Genomic DNA, 16,172 nt, shown 5'->3' with positions numbered 1-16,172 from the left:
AGCATAGATGTTTGCGACAACAGGATTAAAATGAAAATTCACAGGGTTTGGCTCAGCAAGTGTCTGTAGAAAACATAGTGCAACTACTACAAATCCCACTGTTTGAACTTTTCACATACAGTTCATTATTGTTGAAAAGTCATCATTTTGTTTTCACTAAAGCTTAAAAAAAGAATTCCCTTAAAATTAGTAATAAAAGATTCTCATACGCACTAAGTCCTTTATAAAAACCCTCAATAATTCAAAAAGATTGAAAAAACAACTTCATTTCCGCATCATTTTTCTTTCTAGCTTCCTCTACTTCTTTTCACTAACTTCTTCAACTGGTACTTGTTGAAAAAATTATGGTGATATAATACTCCGCCATGCCATCCAGCCAAAACGACCAGGAATTAGCAAAAGAAAGAACCAAAAGTAACTGGAAATTAGGGATAGCACTTGACAAACACATGTCCAAATTAATATGCCCTTCACATGCTCTCCAACTCCACTGTACATATTGAGATCCACGCTGGCATCAAATAATTGTCCATTTTCTCCAAAAGTGGGTCTAGCAATATACCTCATGAATTGGAAACAACAAATATATATAGCAGCAACCATTCCAAACAAACTAATGTCTCCATAGCTAATCCTTGGATAAAATATAGAATGTACAACAAAGAAGACTACATTAGTCCCTAAAATCATATTCCTATAACGTATCAAAGTGTCTACATTTTCTTCTGCAATTTGCTTCTGACCTTTTGTAGGTTGCTTCCCTTTTTGAAAAGCCATATTCTAACTAAATATTTTAAATATTAAAGATATTACAAACTTATTACCTATAGTTCTATTCCTAAGAAACGAGAGTATAAAATTTGGTTGCTGTCAACAAAGGCTAAGACAAGCAGATCGACGAAAGGCTAAGAATAATCAACGAAAGCTGCCGATTTTTTTCCATTTTTCATAATTGTTGCCTCTTGTTTTCTTTATAAGAAAATTCTTAAATGTGTTTGATGTTTTACAAATGACTGTGAGCTGCGTCATAAAATCAAGTTTGTTCAAAAGTCTGTAGCAGTTTGGACACAAATAAGAATGTGTATGGGTGTTAGCTAGAAAGTTTGTGCACAACTATTAACTTTAACAAACTTAATCGTTGCAGTGGTAGCGGCTACATAGTTAGAGACGAGCACGTTTCATGTTCAGAAATATACAGCACAAAAGTTCGACAAAATAGTGTTAGAAATAACTACAAAATACATTATTAGAACCACCTTGTCTGAAATCTGTGTAATGGAAATTTACAGCTCCTTGCCTTGAACAACAAAGAAAATCTATTGAATTTAGAAACAAGAAAATTGCTCATTATCATTATCATCAACATCTGGTTTACAGTGGTAGCTTGTACCCTAGTAAGAGAAAATCACGTCCAATATTAAGAAATATAATAGCCCAAAACTCCTAAAAAAACTGTCAGTTCAAAACAAGAAGAACACTATTAGAGCCACCTTGTCCGAAATCCCTATATATGAAAACTTATCGTCCCTTGGCTTGAATGGTGAGGAATATCTATTAGCTTGAAAAACAAGGTAAGTTGCTTGAACTACTATATCGTGCATCAACGGCATCTTTTTTTCTTGTTTTCCCAAGATAGCTGAGCACTGGAACATCACCAAGTGTTGTTCAATAACTAATTTGAAAGGAAATTGCCATTTCTAGCGTCTTTTTTTAATATAAATATATTTAAAATAGAATAAACTTCATTTTCATGTACAACCTTGGCTTTCTTTCCCATTCTGACTATATCAAAATAATACAAGTCACCTACATTTGCAAAAACTTATTTTTTACCCACGCTAGTTTACAGCGTGCAATTTGCATAAACCGTTAAAAGGGCACGGCTAACACCCACATCAGGATTCCTCAGGAACTAGCTCGAACGCAGAACTCACTCCTTTGTATCCAAGATTATATTGTAACAATTAATTTAAGCAATTATCACGATATTATTCATATAAGTCTACACCATGGCATAGCAACCGTTGTATCCGGACAAAAGCAGTCAGACAAGTTTATCCATTGACTGCTGAATGCGAACTAGCGTGTAACGACTTACGCGCGCGGGGGGACTTGGGGGGCGCGAAACGCCGCCACCAACTAGGTGTAATACTAAGAAATATAATAGCTCATAACTCCTAGAAACAGAGTCAAATCAAAACAAAAGGTTTACTATTAGAATCGCCTTGTCCGAAACCCTTATATGGGATACTTATCGTGCCTTGGATTAAACAGCAAGGGAAATATATTGGCTTGAAAATATAGAAAAGTGGCTACAACCGCGATATTGTGTATGTATTTAATATTTGTGTTCTTTTTCTGTCTTTTCTCCTCAGATAGTTTGGCCCTAGAATACTGTAGAGAGTTGTTTAATCGATCATTTCAAAGAAAACAGATGTGTTTTAATAAAGAATGAACTCTATACCAACTGGATTACGTAATCCAGGTTGCGGTGGTAGCTAGAAACCAAGTAACAAGCAATCACGTCCAACACTAAGAAATACAACAGCCCAAAACTCTTAAGGATTGAGTCAGATCAAAACAAGAAGTCAACTATTAGAACCACCTTGTTCAAAACCCCTACATAGGAAACTCGCCGTCCCTTGGCTTGAACAACGAGGAATTATATTAGAGAACAAATTCTAGCCTATAGTAACTGAAATTTTAGAAATGAAATGCAATTGTTGACAGCGACTGAATCACAATATGTATGATGGTGCAACGGATTTATCTTTTGAAAAGATGATAGAGATAATGATAATATGGAGATTATCATTTGAAAAGATAATGTGGCGAGATAATATTACACAATTATGGTTTTAAAAGTTGCTTGGGATATTTAAAAAAGGTAAGGTAAAGGATACGGCATTAGACTATACAGTCTGTACCGGCGGTGCTGATCTCCGTTTCTTGGCCCTTCAGCCAGGAAGTGCAATGGGGGGTTGGGGGCCAGCCATCCTGTGCTTTCGCACACCCTTCCTGTTTACCTTCCCCAGATTTCTCCAGGTACCCATTTAGAGCTGGGTCGACTCTGGCTAAGCTTACAGAGTCACGCCACTGACCCCCGTCCCAAACTGAAGAATTGGGTACACTGGGATTCGAACCCGCGTCCTCTCAGACAAGGGATTTGGGATATTTGGCCTTTATTGTGAAAGATGAATGCTAGATCATAGTAACTATATGGTTTTAGCAACACACTGAAGGGTGTGACCACTAAGATAAGGATTTTAGTGGTCAAGCAGCGTCGTTAATCTGATAATTGATCCAAACTCTATTCTAATAGTCCCGGGTATTGCGTTGTTCAGTTGCTCGTAATTTTGATTGGATTTTGACTCTGCAAGGTTCAATTTATTGTACTAGACTTTTTTAACATACATGAAAATTGAATTATCATTTATGATATTTTATTAAAATCACTTGTTTGTGGGTTCTCCAATTTGCATTAATAAATAGCATTAATATCAGCAGGCCATATAAAACCGGAACAAAAATCATAACCAGCACAATAACACCGTCTAAGTAAAGATACAGGATAAGTCGAAGTGTTACCACAGATTATAAAACATTGCATTGTGACATATACCCCACTTTCAAATTGAGAACGTGTTTTAAATTTTAAAGTACTCGAAAAATAAAATTAGAATTATCAACTTATTCATTGGGCATTGTTTGACAAGGAATAGCCAGCAAATCTGGACAATTATTGGCATCATTGCGAGAGAAACCTTAGGTTAATTAAAAATTACCAGAGATGCCGATTGGAACGTCAAATTTAATTTTGTGGTTTAAAAATCACCTTCCCCTTTGTATATTTGTTTAAAAGAACGATTTCTATAAAAACTAAACAAAAGTTTTCTTGTGTAAACCAGGGTATAGGGGGTGTATATTTCAGGACGGAGGTTTCTCTGAATATTTTTGTATGTCTATAATTCCCTTCGCAAGCAAAGCTTCGTCTCCTAGTGCTGTATAATAAAATTGATAACAATAGAAACAGAGAATGTGTTAGTATTGCTTATACGTGCACAGAAAATCTCTAAGTTTTGAGAAAAATACTATTTTCTACCATTTTTCAGTGCCTTGCTATCTGAAGAAAAAAAAAGTCAAAAGATGGCGTATATGCAGAATATCATATTCGCCGCCACTTTTTTGCTTTTCAAGCCAACATATTTACTTTGTTGTTCAAGCAAAGAGACCTATATAAGTTTCTCTTCCACATAAAACCATAGTTCAAGACGTTATCTACAACATGTAGTTCAAAACATTTCAGCATATGCTGCATGGCAGTATCTTCTGGATCATAGTCAGTTTTATTAATAGCCATAGTTTGACACCTTCCAAATTCATGCTTTCATGCCTTCTTAATCTCCTTCACTTTCTTCTAATCTTTGTAGAATTCCATTGTTGTAATATTGTTTTATTTTGCCTATTAGTCTCCTATCTTGTAATTTTGTAGCTACCTTATAAATGAATGGAAAATTGATGACCTTGGCTCCTGTGCCAGAATATCTTGGAAGAAATCCAATATTAGGTACTAAATTCCAAGAAAGAGTTAGAACAATGTTCTCGTTTCCACGCAATTCATTTTCTTTGTCGCCAAACCACACTGTCAAACCTTTTAAGTCGAGTTTAGCTTCGTCCCCGTTTTTTATTATTTTGTCGCATAAAACTACCTGGTTTAATATATTGTGTTTCGTATGGTACTCGGCGGTTAGATAGACATATAGCTGTTTTACATTCCAATTAAAAAGAGGTTTCAGATCTGTTTTCAAATCAAGATTAAGAACTCCCAGATCAACTTCAGAATATTCCTGAGGATAGATATTTGCGACAACATGATTAATATGAACATTCACAGGGTTTGGCTCAGCAAGTGTTTGTAGAAAACATAGTGCAACTATTACAAATGCCACTGTTTGAACTTTTGACATACAGTTCATTATTGTTGAAAAAATCATCATTTTGTTTTCACTAAACAAACTTATTACCTATAGTTCTATTCTCCAAAGAAACGAGAGTATAAAATTTGGTTGCTGTCAACAAAGGCTAAGACAGGCAGATCGACGAAAGGCTAAGAATAATCAACGAAAGCTGCCAATTTTTTTCCATTTTTCATAATTGTTGCCTCTTTTTTTCTTTATAAGAAAATTCTTAAATGTGTTTGGTGTTTTAGAAATGACGGTGAGCTGCGTCATAAAATCAAGTTGGTTTAAAAGTCTGTAGCATTCTGGACACAAATAAGAATGTGTGTGTATGAGTGTTAGCTAGAAAGTTTGTGCACAACTATTAACTTTAACAAACTTAATCGTTGCAGTGGTAGCGGCTACATAGTTAGAGACGAGCACATTCCATGTTCAGAAATCAAACAGCTCAAAAGTTCTAAAAAATAGTGTCAGATATAACTACAAAATTCACCATTAGAACCGCCTTGTCTGAAACCTGTATAGAGAAGATTTACAACTCCTTGGCTTGAACAACAAAGAAAATACATTGAATTTAGAAACAAGAAAATTGCTCATTATCATTATCATCAACATCTGGTTTACAGTGGTAGCTTGTACGCTAGTAAGAGAAAATCACGTCCAATATTAAGAAATATAATAGCCCAAAACTCCTAAGATAAGTGTCAGCTCAAAACAAGAAGAACACTATTAGAGCCACCTTGTCCGAAACCCCTATATATGAAAACTTATCGTCCCTTGGCTTGAATAGCGAGGAATATCTATTAGCTTCAAAAACAAGATATGCTGCTTGAACTACTATATTCTGCATCAACGGCACCTTTTTTCTTGTTTTCCCAAGATAGCTGAGCACTGGAACATCACCGAGAGTTGATCAATAGCTAATTTGAAAGGAAATTGCCATTTCTAGCGCCTTTTTTAATATAAATACATTTAAAATAGAATAAACTTCATTTTCATGTACAACCTTAATGAATGATGTCTTAATCGTAGGTTGTAACCATATATGACGTAATAAGTGAATGCGACATTTATACACAGTCATCTTTCGAATTCAAAATCATGGTTGCAACTATAGCTGCAAATAGTAGCTTCTGTTCTGCTTCTGTAGCGATTAATATCAATGCTTAGGATATTTAAATAAAAATCAGATGATAAATTGAGGGGAAAGTTGAGCTAAATCAAAACATACAATATGCATACAGATTGTCGATACCGGCGTAACAGTAATATTTATGGAACGGCTTACCGTATCAAGGTAAAAATTGGTAAAGAAGAAGAAGAAGAAGAAGTTTACTATTCAATACAATACAATACAAAATGCAATTCAAAATGGAATTACAATACATTTATTCCCTCTCGAAAGGCTCCATGGCCAGGGATACAAGGGGGATATTAGTCCATAAGGCATCATCTACATGCTGCTGCGGCTATTAGATTCTGCAGCTACAACCAGGTGTGTAGATACAAAATTTTTAATAAGGGGGAAGGCTATTGAAGTTGGCGCTATTCGTACGATAGTGAAGAAAAGTAACTATTTAACAAATACGCTACTGGGGATTTTAAAAACATCGCGCAACACCTTATAAACAATGAACACACATAAAAAAAAATATAAATATAACTGCTGGTGCTTAGCTTTTACTAAATTTGTTAGCAATGAGAAGACAGAAGACAGACATATGATATTAACAAGCTTTCGGGTGGTCAAAGGTAAATGTCGAATACACTTGGCTTTTTTCAGTCAGATTCACCACCAATGCTGCAGCACATGACTCCCTCCAACCCCCATGCCCAGCACAGGCTGCTCTATCTGATAATTGACCCAAGCTCTATTCTAATAGTCCCGGGTATCGCGGTGTTCAGTTGCTCGTAATTTGATTGGATTTTGACTCTGCAAGGTTCAATTTATTGTACTAGACTTTTTTTAACATACATGATTAATTGAAATATCATTTATTATTTTCATTAACATGACCTGTTTTAGTGACCATGTTAATGACCACATTAACATGTGGGTTCTCCAATTTGCATTAATAAATAGCATTAATATCAACCGGCCACATAAAGCCGGAACAAAATCGTAGGCAGCGCAATAGCTCTGTCTATTGCAGTTAGTATATACCAGTTAGTCCAAGAGAGATTCTTGCGACAGACAGAATTTAAAAGCATACGTCTGGGCAAGTGGTTTGCGAGCCGGTTTGAGAATTCTTTGTCCATTGGGCACGGGTTCAATCACAGGCGTAGCCAGTTATTGTGTTGCGAGCGCAACACTTAGTTTTTGTCTTTATTTTTTCCTTTGCCATTGATCTCGGCTTAATCCTGGAAACTGGTAAGGGTCTAACCTGTGCGGTTTTTACGGAAAGTGTGGACCTCAGGTCGGATTGATGAATATGACTGCACTTTGGAAAAGGTCCACAGAACTCTTGCCTGGGGCCAAAAAGGATGGTTTTTGCTTGTCCACGAGTCAGAGCCTATGGTGTGCGAAGTGAAGTGGAGTTATATAGCCTATGTCAGAGACCACACCATGTTTCTGCTTTCGAGTGGAAAGCTCCGTTCTAACAGGCAAGCAGGCAGGCACCACTTTCAAATTGGAGATGGACTAAAATCTATAAGTGTTAATATTATGCGGCAGTTACCCAGCCCCACAGCCAATATATCTTCTTTGAGTGATAAATAGAAAAGTTTACAGAAGCAAAAAAGCGGCATTTTCTCACGGGTCCGAAAGTACTGCCGTGATTTTCGCTGGGTTTATCATTTGTTTTTTCGGACTTGGGATTGAGGTAGAGAAATGTTATCAGATGTACCTCTTAAACTTTAAAAGTTCTGTCATTACTGAAGAAATCGGAGTTTATCCTTTGCTCAAGTTGGCCTACGGCAAAAAAAATCAACTTCTGAACTAAGACAGATAGAATTTTTTTTTACGGCAATCGATAGCTCTTGATGAGCTGAATAAAGTAGATGTCACCCATTTTTTGATACGAAAATTCCTTCATGAGATATACTAGTTTTAGTTTAAAGGGGTTGACAACTTCGGTAATAGGGTGCACACTGAAACCAAAAATAGGCCGATACCAATTGTGAGACAGGTAGAGGACTTGTAAGCAACAGTCGACTGTTAAACCATAATCATCCTCGGCAATAAGGGGTTTGCAACTTTGGCTAGTTGGTGTACCAATTATTTGTTTCCGGTGCATTTGATGGTAAGACCAATTTGGTTCCAGAGGTAAGACATGCAGGGGACTTGTAATTAATAATCATCGATTAGGCTACAATCATTTTCAGTGAAGAGGGGTTTGTAACTTTTGCTAGTTGGTGTAGCCTACCCATACTCACTGCAACCTAGAAATAAATGTGTTTACGCAACAGGTACAAACGATAACGTAAAAGTTTATGACTTTTGCTAGTTGATGTACCCATACTCACTGTAACATAGAATTAAGTGTTTACGCAACAGGTACAAACGATAACGTGAAAGAATTAGGTAGTTTCGTAATAATTAATGGAGTTTCATCTATGGTATTTTGATCCTGAAAAGTTACGGATAGCTTTATAATACCAACTAGATTATATAAGATACTAGCTGTTGGGGTGGCGCTTCGCGCCACCCCAACACCTAGTTGGTGGGGGCGCTTCGCGCACCCCCCAAGCCCCCCCGCGCGCGTAAGTCGTTACGCGCCATATTAGTTACGCGCCATTGTAGTTGTGTCCCTATGTCCCACCTGTGAATTGACCATTCCCTGAGTCGCCATCGTCATTTATATATCCCCCTGTGCACCCCGGCGTCCCCTTTGTAGTTATGTCCCTGTGTCCCGGTCGTCGTCATTTATACTCCCTGTGTCCCGGTGCTTTGTTGATTGCTAATCGAACATTCCTTTTGTCCCGGTCGCTTTCTCTTTGAGCGTCGTCATTTATTTAGATTGTTTCTCCTTTATTTTTCAGTTTTTTTCCTTTTTTTAGTTTTTTTTCTTTTTTAGTTCTTTTAGTTTTTACCTTTTTTAGTTTTTTTTAGTTTTTTAGATGAAAATTTTTTTTAGTTTTTTTCCTTTTTTTCTTTTTAGTTTTTTATTGGTTTTTACCTTTTTTTTTAGCTTTTTTAGTTTTTTTCGTTTTTTCTTTTTACTTTTTTTTTTTAGTTTTTATCTTTTTTATTTTTTTTTATGTTTATTCTTAATTTTATTAGTTTTCTTTTTCTCTTCTATTTTTCAGTTTTTTCCTTTTTTTTAAGTTTTTTTTTTAGTTTTTAGTTTTTTTAGTTTTTTTTTCCTTTTTTTCTTTTTAGTTTTTTATTGGTTTTTACCTTTTTTTTTAGCTTTTTTAGTTTTTTTCGTTTTTTCTTTTTACTTTTTTTTTTAGTTTTTATCTTTTTTATTTTTTTTTATTTTATTCTTAATTTTATTCATTTATATATCCCCCTGTGCACCCCGGCGTCCCCTTTGTAGTTATGTCCCTGTGTCCCGGTCGTCGTCATTTATACTCCCTGTGTCCCGGTGCTTTGTTGATTGCTAATCGAACATATTTTATTCGATTAGCTTTTATATAGTTTTTTTTCCTTTTTTTCTTTTTAGTTTTTTATTGGTTTTTACCTTTTTTTTAGCTTTTTTAGTTTTTTTCGTTTTTTCTTTTTACTTTTTTTTTAGTTTTTATCTTTTTTATTTTTTTTATTTTATTCTTAATTTTATTAGTTTTCTTTTTCTCTTCTATTTTTAGTTTTTTCCTTTTTTTAAGTTTTTTTTTTAGTTTTTAGTTTTTTTAGTTTTTTAGTTTTTTTTTAGTTTTTTTAGTTTTTTAGCTTTTTATGGCACTTGGTATTAACCAAGTGACATATAGCAGTCGCCAATTCTGTCGGTCTGTCTGTCTGTCGGTCTGTCCCGGTTTTGCTACTTTAGGCACTTCCAGGTAAGCTAGGACGATGAAATTTGGCAAGCGTATCAGGGACCGGACCAGATTAAATTAGAAATAGTCGTTTTCCCGATTTGACCATCTGGGGGGGGAGTGGGGGCCCGGTTAATTCGCAAAAAATAGAAAAAATGAAGTATTTTTAACTTATCAGCGGGTATTTGGATCTTAATGAAATTTGATGTTTGGAATGATATTGTGTCTTAGAGCTCTTATTTTTAATCCCGACCGGATCTGATGACATTGGGGGGAGTTGGAGGGGGAAAACCTAAAGTCCCGGTTTTGCTACTTTAGGCACTTCCAGGTAAGCTAGGACGATGAAATTTGGCAAGCGTATCAGGGACCGGACCAGATTAAATTAGAAATAGTCGTTTTCCCGATTTGACCATCTGGGGGGGGGGGAGAAGGGGCCGGTTAATTCGGAAAAATAGAAAAAATGAAGTATTTTTAACTTATGAGCGGGTGATTGGATCTTAATGAAATTTGATGTTTGGAATGATATTGTGTCTCAGAGCTCTTATTTTAAATCCCGACTGGGTCTGATGACATTGGGGGGAGTTGGAGGGGGGAAACCTAAAATCTTGGAAAACACTTAGAGTAGAGGGATCGGGATGAAACTTGATGGGAAAAATAAGCGCAAGTCCCAGATACATGATTGACATAATCGGAACTTATTTGCTCTCTTTGGGGTAGTTGGGAGGGGGGGAGTAAGTCTTAAAAATTAGAAAAATGAGGTATTTTCAACTTACGAACGGGTGATCGGATCTCAATGAAATTTGATGTTTAGAAGGATATCGTGTCTTAGAGCTCTTATTTTAAATCCCGACCGGATCTGGTGATGGGGGCGGGGAGTTGGGAGGGGGAAACCTAAAACTTGGAAAACACTTAGAGTGGAGGGATCGGGATGAAACATGGTGGGAAAAATAAACACAAGTCCTAGATAGATGATTGACATAAACGGAACGGATCCGCTCTCTTTTGGGTAGTTGGGGGGGGGGGGGTTAATTCTGAAAAATTAGAAAAAATGAGGTATTTTTAACTTACGAATGGGTGATTGGATCTCCATGAAATTTGATTTTTAGAAGGATATCGTGGCTCAAAGCTCTTATTTTAAATCCTGACCGGATCTGGTGACATTGGGGGAAGTTTGGGGTGGGTAGACCTAAAATGATGGGAAACCCTTAGATTGGAAGGATTGGGATGAAACTTGGTTGGAAAAATAAGCAAAAGTCTTGCATACGTAATTTACATAATTGGAACGGATCCGCTCAATTGCGGGGGGGGGGGTAATTCTGAAAAATAAGAAAAATAACGTATTTTTAACTTACGAAGGAGTGATCGGATCTTCATGAAACTTCATATTTAGAAGGACCTCGTAACTCTGATATCTTATTTTAAATCTCAACCGGATCAAACGTAATTGGGGGGGGGCAGTTGGGGGGACCGGAAATCTTAGAAAATACTTAAAGCGGTGAGATCAGGATGAAACTGGATGGGAAGAATAGAAACCTGTCTAAGATACGTGACTGACATAACTGGACCGGATCTGCTCTCTTTGGTGGAATTGGGAGGGGGGAGGTAATTTTGAAAATTGAGGTATTTGTAACTTACGAAAGGGTGACCAGATCTTAATGAAATTTGATATTTAGAAGGATCTTGTGCTATAAAGTTTAACTTTAGGTTCTGACCTTCTCACAAGTGCCAAATGAGCTCTTGGCTCTTGGCTCTTCCGACCTCGTCCAAATGAGCTCTTGGCTCTTCCGACCTCGTACCATATGAGCTCTCGGCTCTTCCGACCTCGTCACAAGTGTCATATGAGCTCTTAGCTCTTGTTTATTTTTTTTATTAGTTTTTAGTTTTTTTTTGTAGTTTTTGCCTTTTTTTAGTTTTTTCAGTTTTTTTTTTTAGTTTTTAGTTTTTTACCTTTTTTGTGGATCGTCACCTGATCCACAGATCCACAGACAACTTATTTTTATATATATAGATTGTTCCAAGTCTTGATCCGTCATGATGTCTACGATTGAAAAGGATAAAGTTCAATTGGTTGCAAAGTCAATTTAGTCCCTTCTTTTAATATTATAGCTCGTGATGAGCTGACCAAGGTATATGTCATCCATTTTTTGGTACAAAAATTCCTTCATGAGATATATCAGTTTGAGAATTTCAAGGGGTTGACAACGTTAGTGGTAAGGTACACACTGAAACCATAAATAGGCCAATACCAATTGTGAGACATGTAGGGGACTTGTAAGGAAAGGTCAGCTGTTAGCTCACAATCATCTTCGGCAATGAGGGGTTTGCAAATTTTGCTATTTGGTGTACCTATTATTTGTTTGCAGTGTATTTGATGGTAAGACCGAGTTGGTTCCAGTGGTAAGACATGTAGGGGACTTGTAAGTAATAATCGTCTGTTAGGCTACAATCATCTTCAGTGAAGAGGGGTTTGTAACTTTTGCTAGTTGGTGTAGCCTACCCATACTCACTATAACCTAGAATTAAGTGTTTACGCAACGGGTACAAACGATAACGGAAAACAACGAGGCAGTTTCTTAATAATTAATAGTGTCATCTATGGTATTTTGATCCTGAAAAGTTACGGATAGCTTTATAATACCATGTAGATCATATAAGATACTGTTTCAAGTTTCCATCTGTCACGATGTCTACGATTGAAAAGGATAAATTTCAACTGGCTGCAAAGTCAATTTAGTCCCTTCTTTCGATTTTCTTTTGTTATTGTTGTTTTTTCAATGTTGAGGAATAGCCTTTGATCGTGTGATTACTGATCGCGTTCTTCTTTGAACATAACGTTTTAAAAGCTTCGATAGGCTGACAATTTCAGCGTTTAACCGATAGCAAAGAAACAAGACCAAAGTGTTGCTCTCGCAACACTTTATTCGGCGAAGCCGGAGAAAGGTTGCCGCAACACTTCACACTGCTCAGGCAACGTAGGTCTAGTTTGGTTTGGGACGGGGGTCAGTGGTGTGACAGTGTAAGCTCAGCCAGAGTTGACCCAGCTCTAAATAGGTACCTGGAGTGATCTGGGGAAGGTAAGCAGGAAGGGTGTGCGAAAGCACAGGAGGGTTGACCCCAGCCCTCCATTGCACTTCCTAGCTGTAGGGCCACGAAACGGAGATCAGTTCCGCCGGTTCGGACCTTAAGGGTCTAGTGTCGTCTTGCTTAATTACTCATTTCTTGCTGCTACTACTACTAGTGCAATTAGTGTAAATGATGCTAATAGTACTACTAATACTAATACCGTGACAGCTGTTGTAACCATACCTAAGGGTATGAAGGGGAAATTTGAAGTAAGTAAGCAAGTTTTTGCCAACTGTGACATCTACTTATCTTAAATAAAGATAAAATTGTAAACTATAAAATGATCTTAAATGTTAGATTATTTATTTTGTTTCAAATTTACATCCCTAGAATTCTGGTACCCGTTTGCAGGTCGTGTGTCCCCTCAACCCTTGTCTTCAAGAACGTTAGGTGTTAGGAAACTTGTGAAAAACAAAAACCAAAATGTGTTTTAAAATTTTCTGAAAATTCTGATTTGAATTTTGTCGAATGCGAGTCGAATAATAAAAATAAAATTTCAAAAATAACAAAATGATAATAAGATGCTATCCGAGATTTCTGTTTTATTAACCGACAGATGTTCAATACCCTTGGCTTTCTCTTCAATGTTAAACATTTTTTAGTAAGCTTTTGATAACCAATTGAAAGTATTTTTTCAGTCTTTCTATTGGTTTGTGAAAGAGAAAGGTAAGAAGATTATGAACCAAAAACAACAACTAAAAAAATCGAGACATCAAATTTTCCCCTAAGATTAGCAACAAACTCCAAAGCTGATTTCATGCTTGCTTTCTAAAAATCAAACACGCTTTCTCGAATTTAGCTTTGGCTACATTCGATGTTCTTAAGAGGAACATTTTGAACTGAATGAAAATATGTCAAAGCTGGAAACTTACCTCGAAAGCGTATGCTACCAGAAAAAGCTGATGGAAGGGTGTTAAGTGACATGTTAAGACTTGTACTTTTTCGGTCATAAATTAATTTTCTATATTTATATATGGATGTATGCTTTTTGTGTGACCACGAGCGCTAAAGAATTATAAAAAGCGTAACCTTTGACCAGAAGCTTTATTATATTTGATTTTTTCCCAGAGGCGTCATTCATAAAAGGGTAAGGGGGGAATATACATTTCAAAATCCAGGGGCTAGTCTTGCTGTTTGCGATGAATTTCTGTTGCGCAGATAAGATTTCTCTTGTATTAAATTCTATTAAGCGATTTTCGTCAAAATCACTCGCATTCTTAAATTGATGTCGCCCTCATTGGCTCTTGTGCAGGGGGACACGTATACTTATCGTAAAAATATAGTTTTTGGGTAAATATATTTTTCCACATCCATGGGCATAGTTTATTTTCGTGTTTGTTAAATGAAAGCTTCGGTATCAAAAACTTTGCTGTCGAAGTATTTATAATAAGGATTTGATTATGTTGCATTTTTACTACAATTTCTTCCTTTAGGTATATCTCCCCTGTATCAAGGTGCCGTGTAAGATTTCTTGAAGCTTATTTTTCATTCTACTTGAGTGCAAAATTAAGACGGAGATACCATTAAATAGCAAGACGTATACTCTTGATTGCCTCGATTTTTATATTATTTTTTTCTTATTCATGAATTTCAATAAATATTTTTGAAAAGCAGGCCCCAATTAAGAGTCTTGCATCTCTTTATTCTAAATCAAAATAAAACAAATGCTATATAAATATTGATTATCTGATTATATCATGAAAATAGTGTTTATATTTTTTGTGGAAACAGAGTGAAATTAACGTAATAAGAATTTGGTGGCGATTTAAAAAGGCGAAAGTTGGGACACTCCTGAAAGTAAGTTAATTTTCTTTTATATTCTATGATGAATATCTGCGTACTTCAATTTTATTATTCAGTTTACCTTTTTCTAGGAATATCCATTTAAGAATAAATAAAAAAAAATTATTGAAAGTAGAGAGCAATATTTGAACTTAAAACGATAACGATGCCCTTTTCTCTTATTTTAGATACGGCTTACGAGTGTTAGCTGGCGTTTACCTCCCCTCCCCGAAAAATACAATCCAGAACATACCCCGCCCCGCTAAAAATATCTCTCCTCCCCGGTTGAAAATAACCCCTGGAAAATACCCCGGTGCTTCCGTATTAGTCAGTACACACCCGGGAAGTAAAGTTAGGTTAATCCTAATGGAATATACCAAAATATGATGAAAATATAATATGAATAAAATTATGGAAACTACAGCAAAGAATTATGGAAACGGTGCTACCCAGAACGCATTATATCAAATACCTAATACAAATACCAATTCTATATTAAATAATTAGTTAAATATAGCTGCAACGTAGTTTATTTCAGGGAGCCTAAGCTAATAGTCTCCGAATAGAGAATAATAAACCGGTTTCTCGCTGATTCAACCGAGGAAATTTCTAGAAGGTGTACTGGCTAATACAGAAGTACCAATACTCTCACGACTGGTTGTTGCGAAAATACGCAGCAACTGGAATGTCGATTCGAAGCCCTATGCGCCAGCAGTAATTCAAGAATATCTTTATTTTTTTATCCTAATGAATAAGGGATTAGTGACCCAGTAACCAAAAATACAAATCTTCAGCTAGAAATGTCTGAGCCTATGGATGTCTATCAAACTTGAAAGTCAGCCTAAAACGTTCAAAACAAGGGTTAACCTAGAAAGAAATCAAAATTCGAAATCTGCCACAAGATACGGCCCTTTTTAATTTGAGAAAAACCACTGCCTTTTCAGAAAACTGAACCTATGAAAATCAAAACCAGAAATAAGTGTTTGTTTAATTTCTATACGTTTCTCTTGTCGATTTGATCAAATTGGCCCTTTAACAGTTCATGAACTAAATTGGTGGCATTGAATAATCTGGAGAGAAAATTATCTTACCCGTCTATATCTATTCTTCTAGTTTATATAGGTATACTTTCTATTCTCCATTAACAACACATTTATGTGTTGTTAATGGCCACCTGGCCACCAAGTTGCCACCTGGCCACCACAGTTGCTCATTGTCCTCCTCCATTCCAATCTATTATAAATTCAATCTTTACACCCTCCCAATCTCTTTCAAATCCTTTCTTACGAGATATCCCCCTTCATTCGGGGATGACCTGCTTTAAGTTTAACCGTAAAGAGTTTGACGAAAAGGATGATCTTTGGTAACCCCTCACCCTTCATCATCAGAAGGTGT

The 16,172-nt window shown here is 36.1% G+C and overlaps 2 protein-coding genes across 2 annotated transcripts; both read right to left on the bottom strand.

Moving 5' to 3' along the window:
* Positions 1-342: 342 nt before the first annotated feature.
* Positions 343-777, bottom strand: LOC136033484 (transmembrane protein 208-like). Its single transcript, XM_065714231.1, has one exon. The coding sequence runs from the start codon at positions 775-777 to the stop codon at positions 343-345; it is 435 nt and encodes a 144-aa protein (XP_065570303.1).
* Positions 778-4,397: 3,620 nt separating this feature from the next.
* Positions 4,398-4,976, bottom strand: LOC136033483 (signal peptidase complex subunit 3-like). The gene has a single exon (XM_065714230.1). The coding sequence runs from the start codon at positions 4,974-4,976 to the stop codon at positions 4,398-4,400; it is 579 nt and encodes a 192-aa protein (XP_065570302.1).
* Between the last annotated feature and the right edge of the window lie 11,196 nt (positions 4,977-16,172).

The sequence above is a fragment of the Artemia franciscana genome, chromosome 12, assembly GCF_032884065.1.
Source record: "Artemia franciscana chromosome 12, ASM3288406v1, whole genome shotgun sequence".
In the NCBI taxonomy this organism is placed as follows: domain Eukaryota; kingdom Metazoa; phylum Arthropoda; class Branchiopoda; order Anostraca; family Artemiidae; genus Artemia; species Artemia franciscana.
Note: the sequence above shows the minus strand (reverse complement) of the source record. Positions and strands in the feature narration are given on the sequence as shown.

Bases quoted from the DNA above. Each gene is read 5' to 3' on its own strand.
- LOC136033483 (XM_065714230.1), bottom strand. From the start codon at position 4,976: ATGAACTGTATGTCAAAAGTTCAAACAGTGGCATTTGTAATAGTTGCA.
- LOC136033484 (XM_065714231.1), bottom strand. From the start codon at position 777: ATGGCTTTTCAAAAAGGGAAGCAACCTACAAAAGGTCAGAAGCAAATT.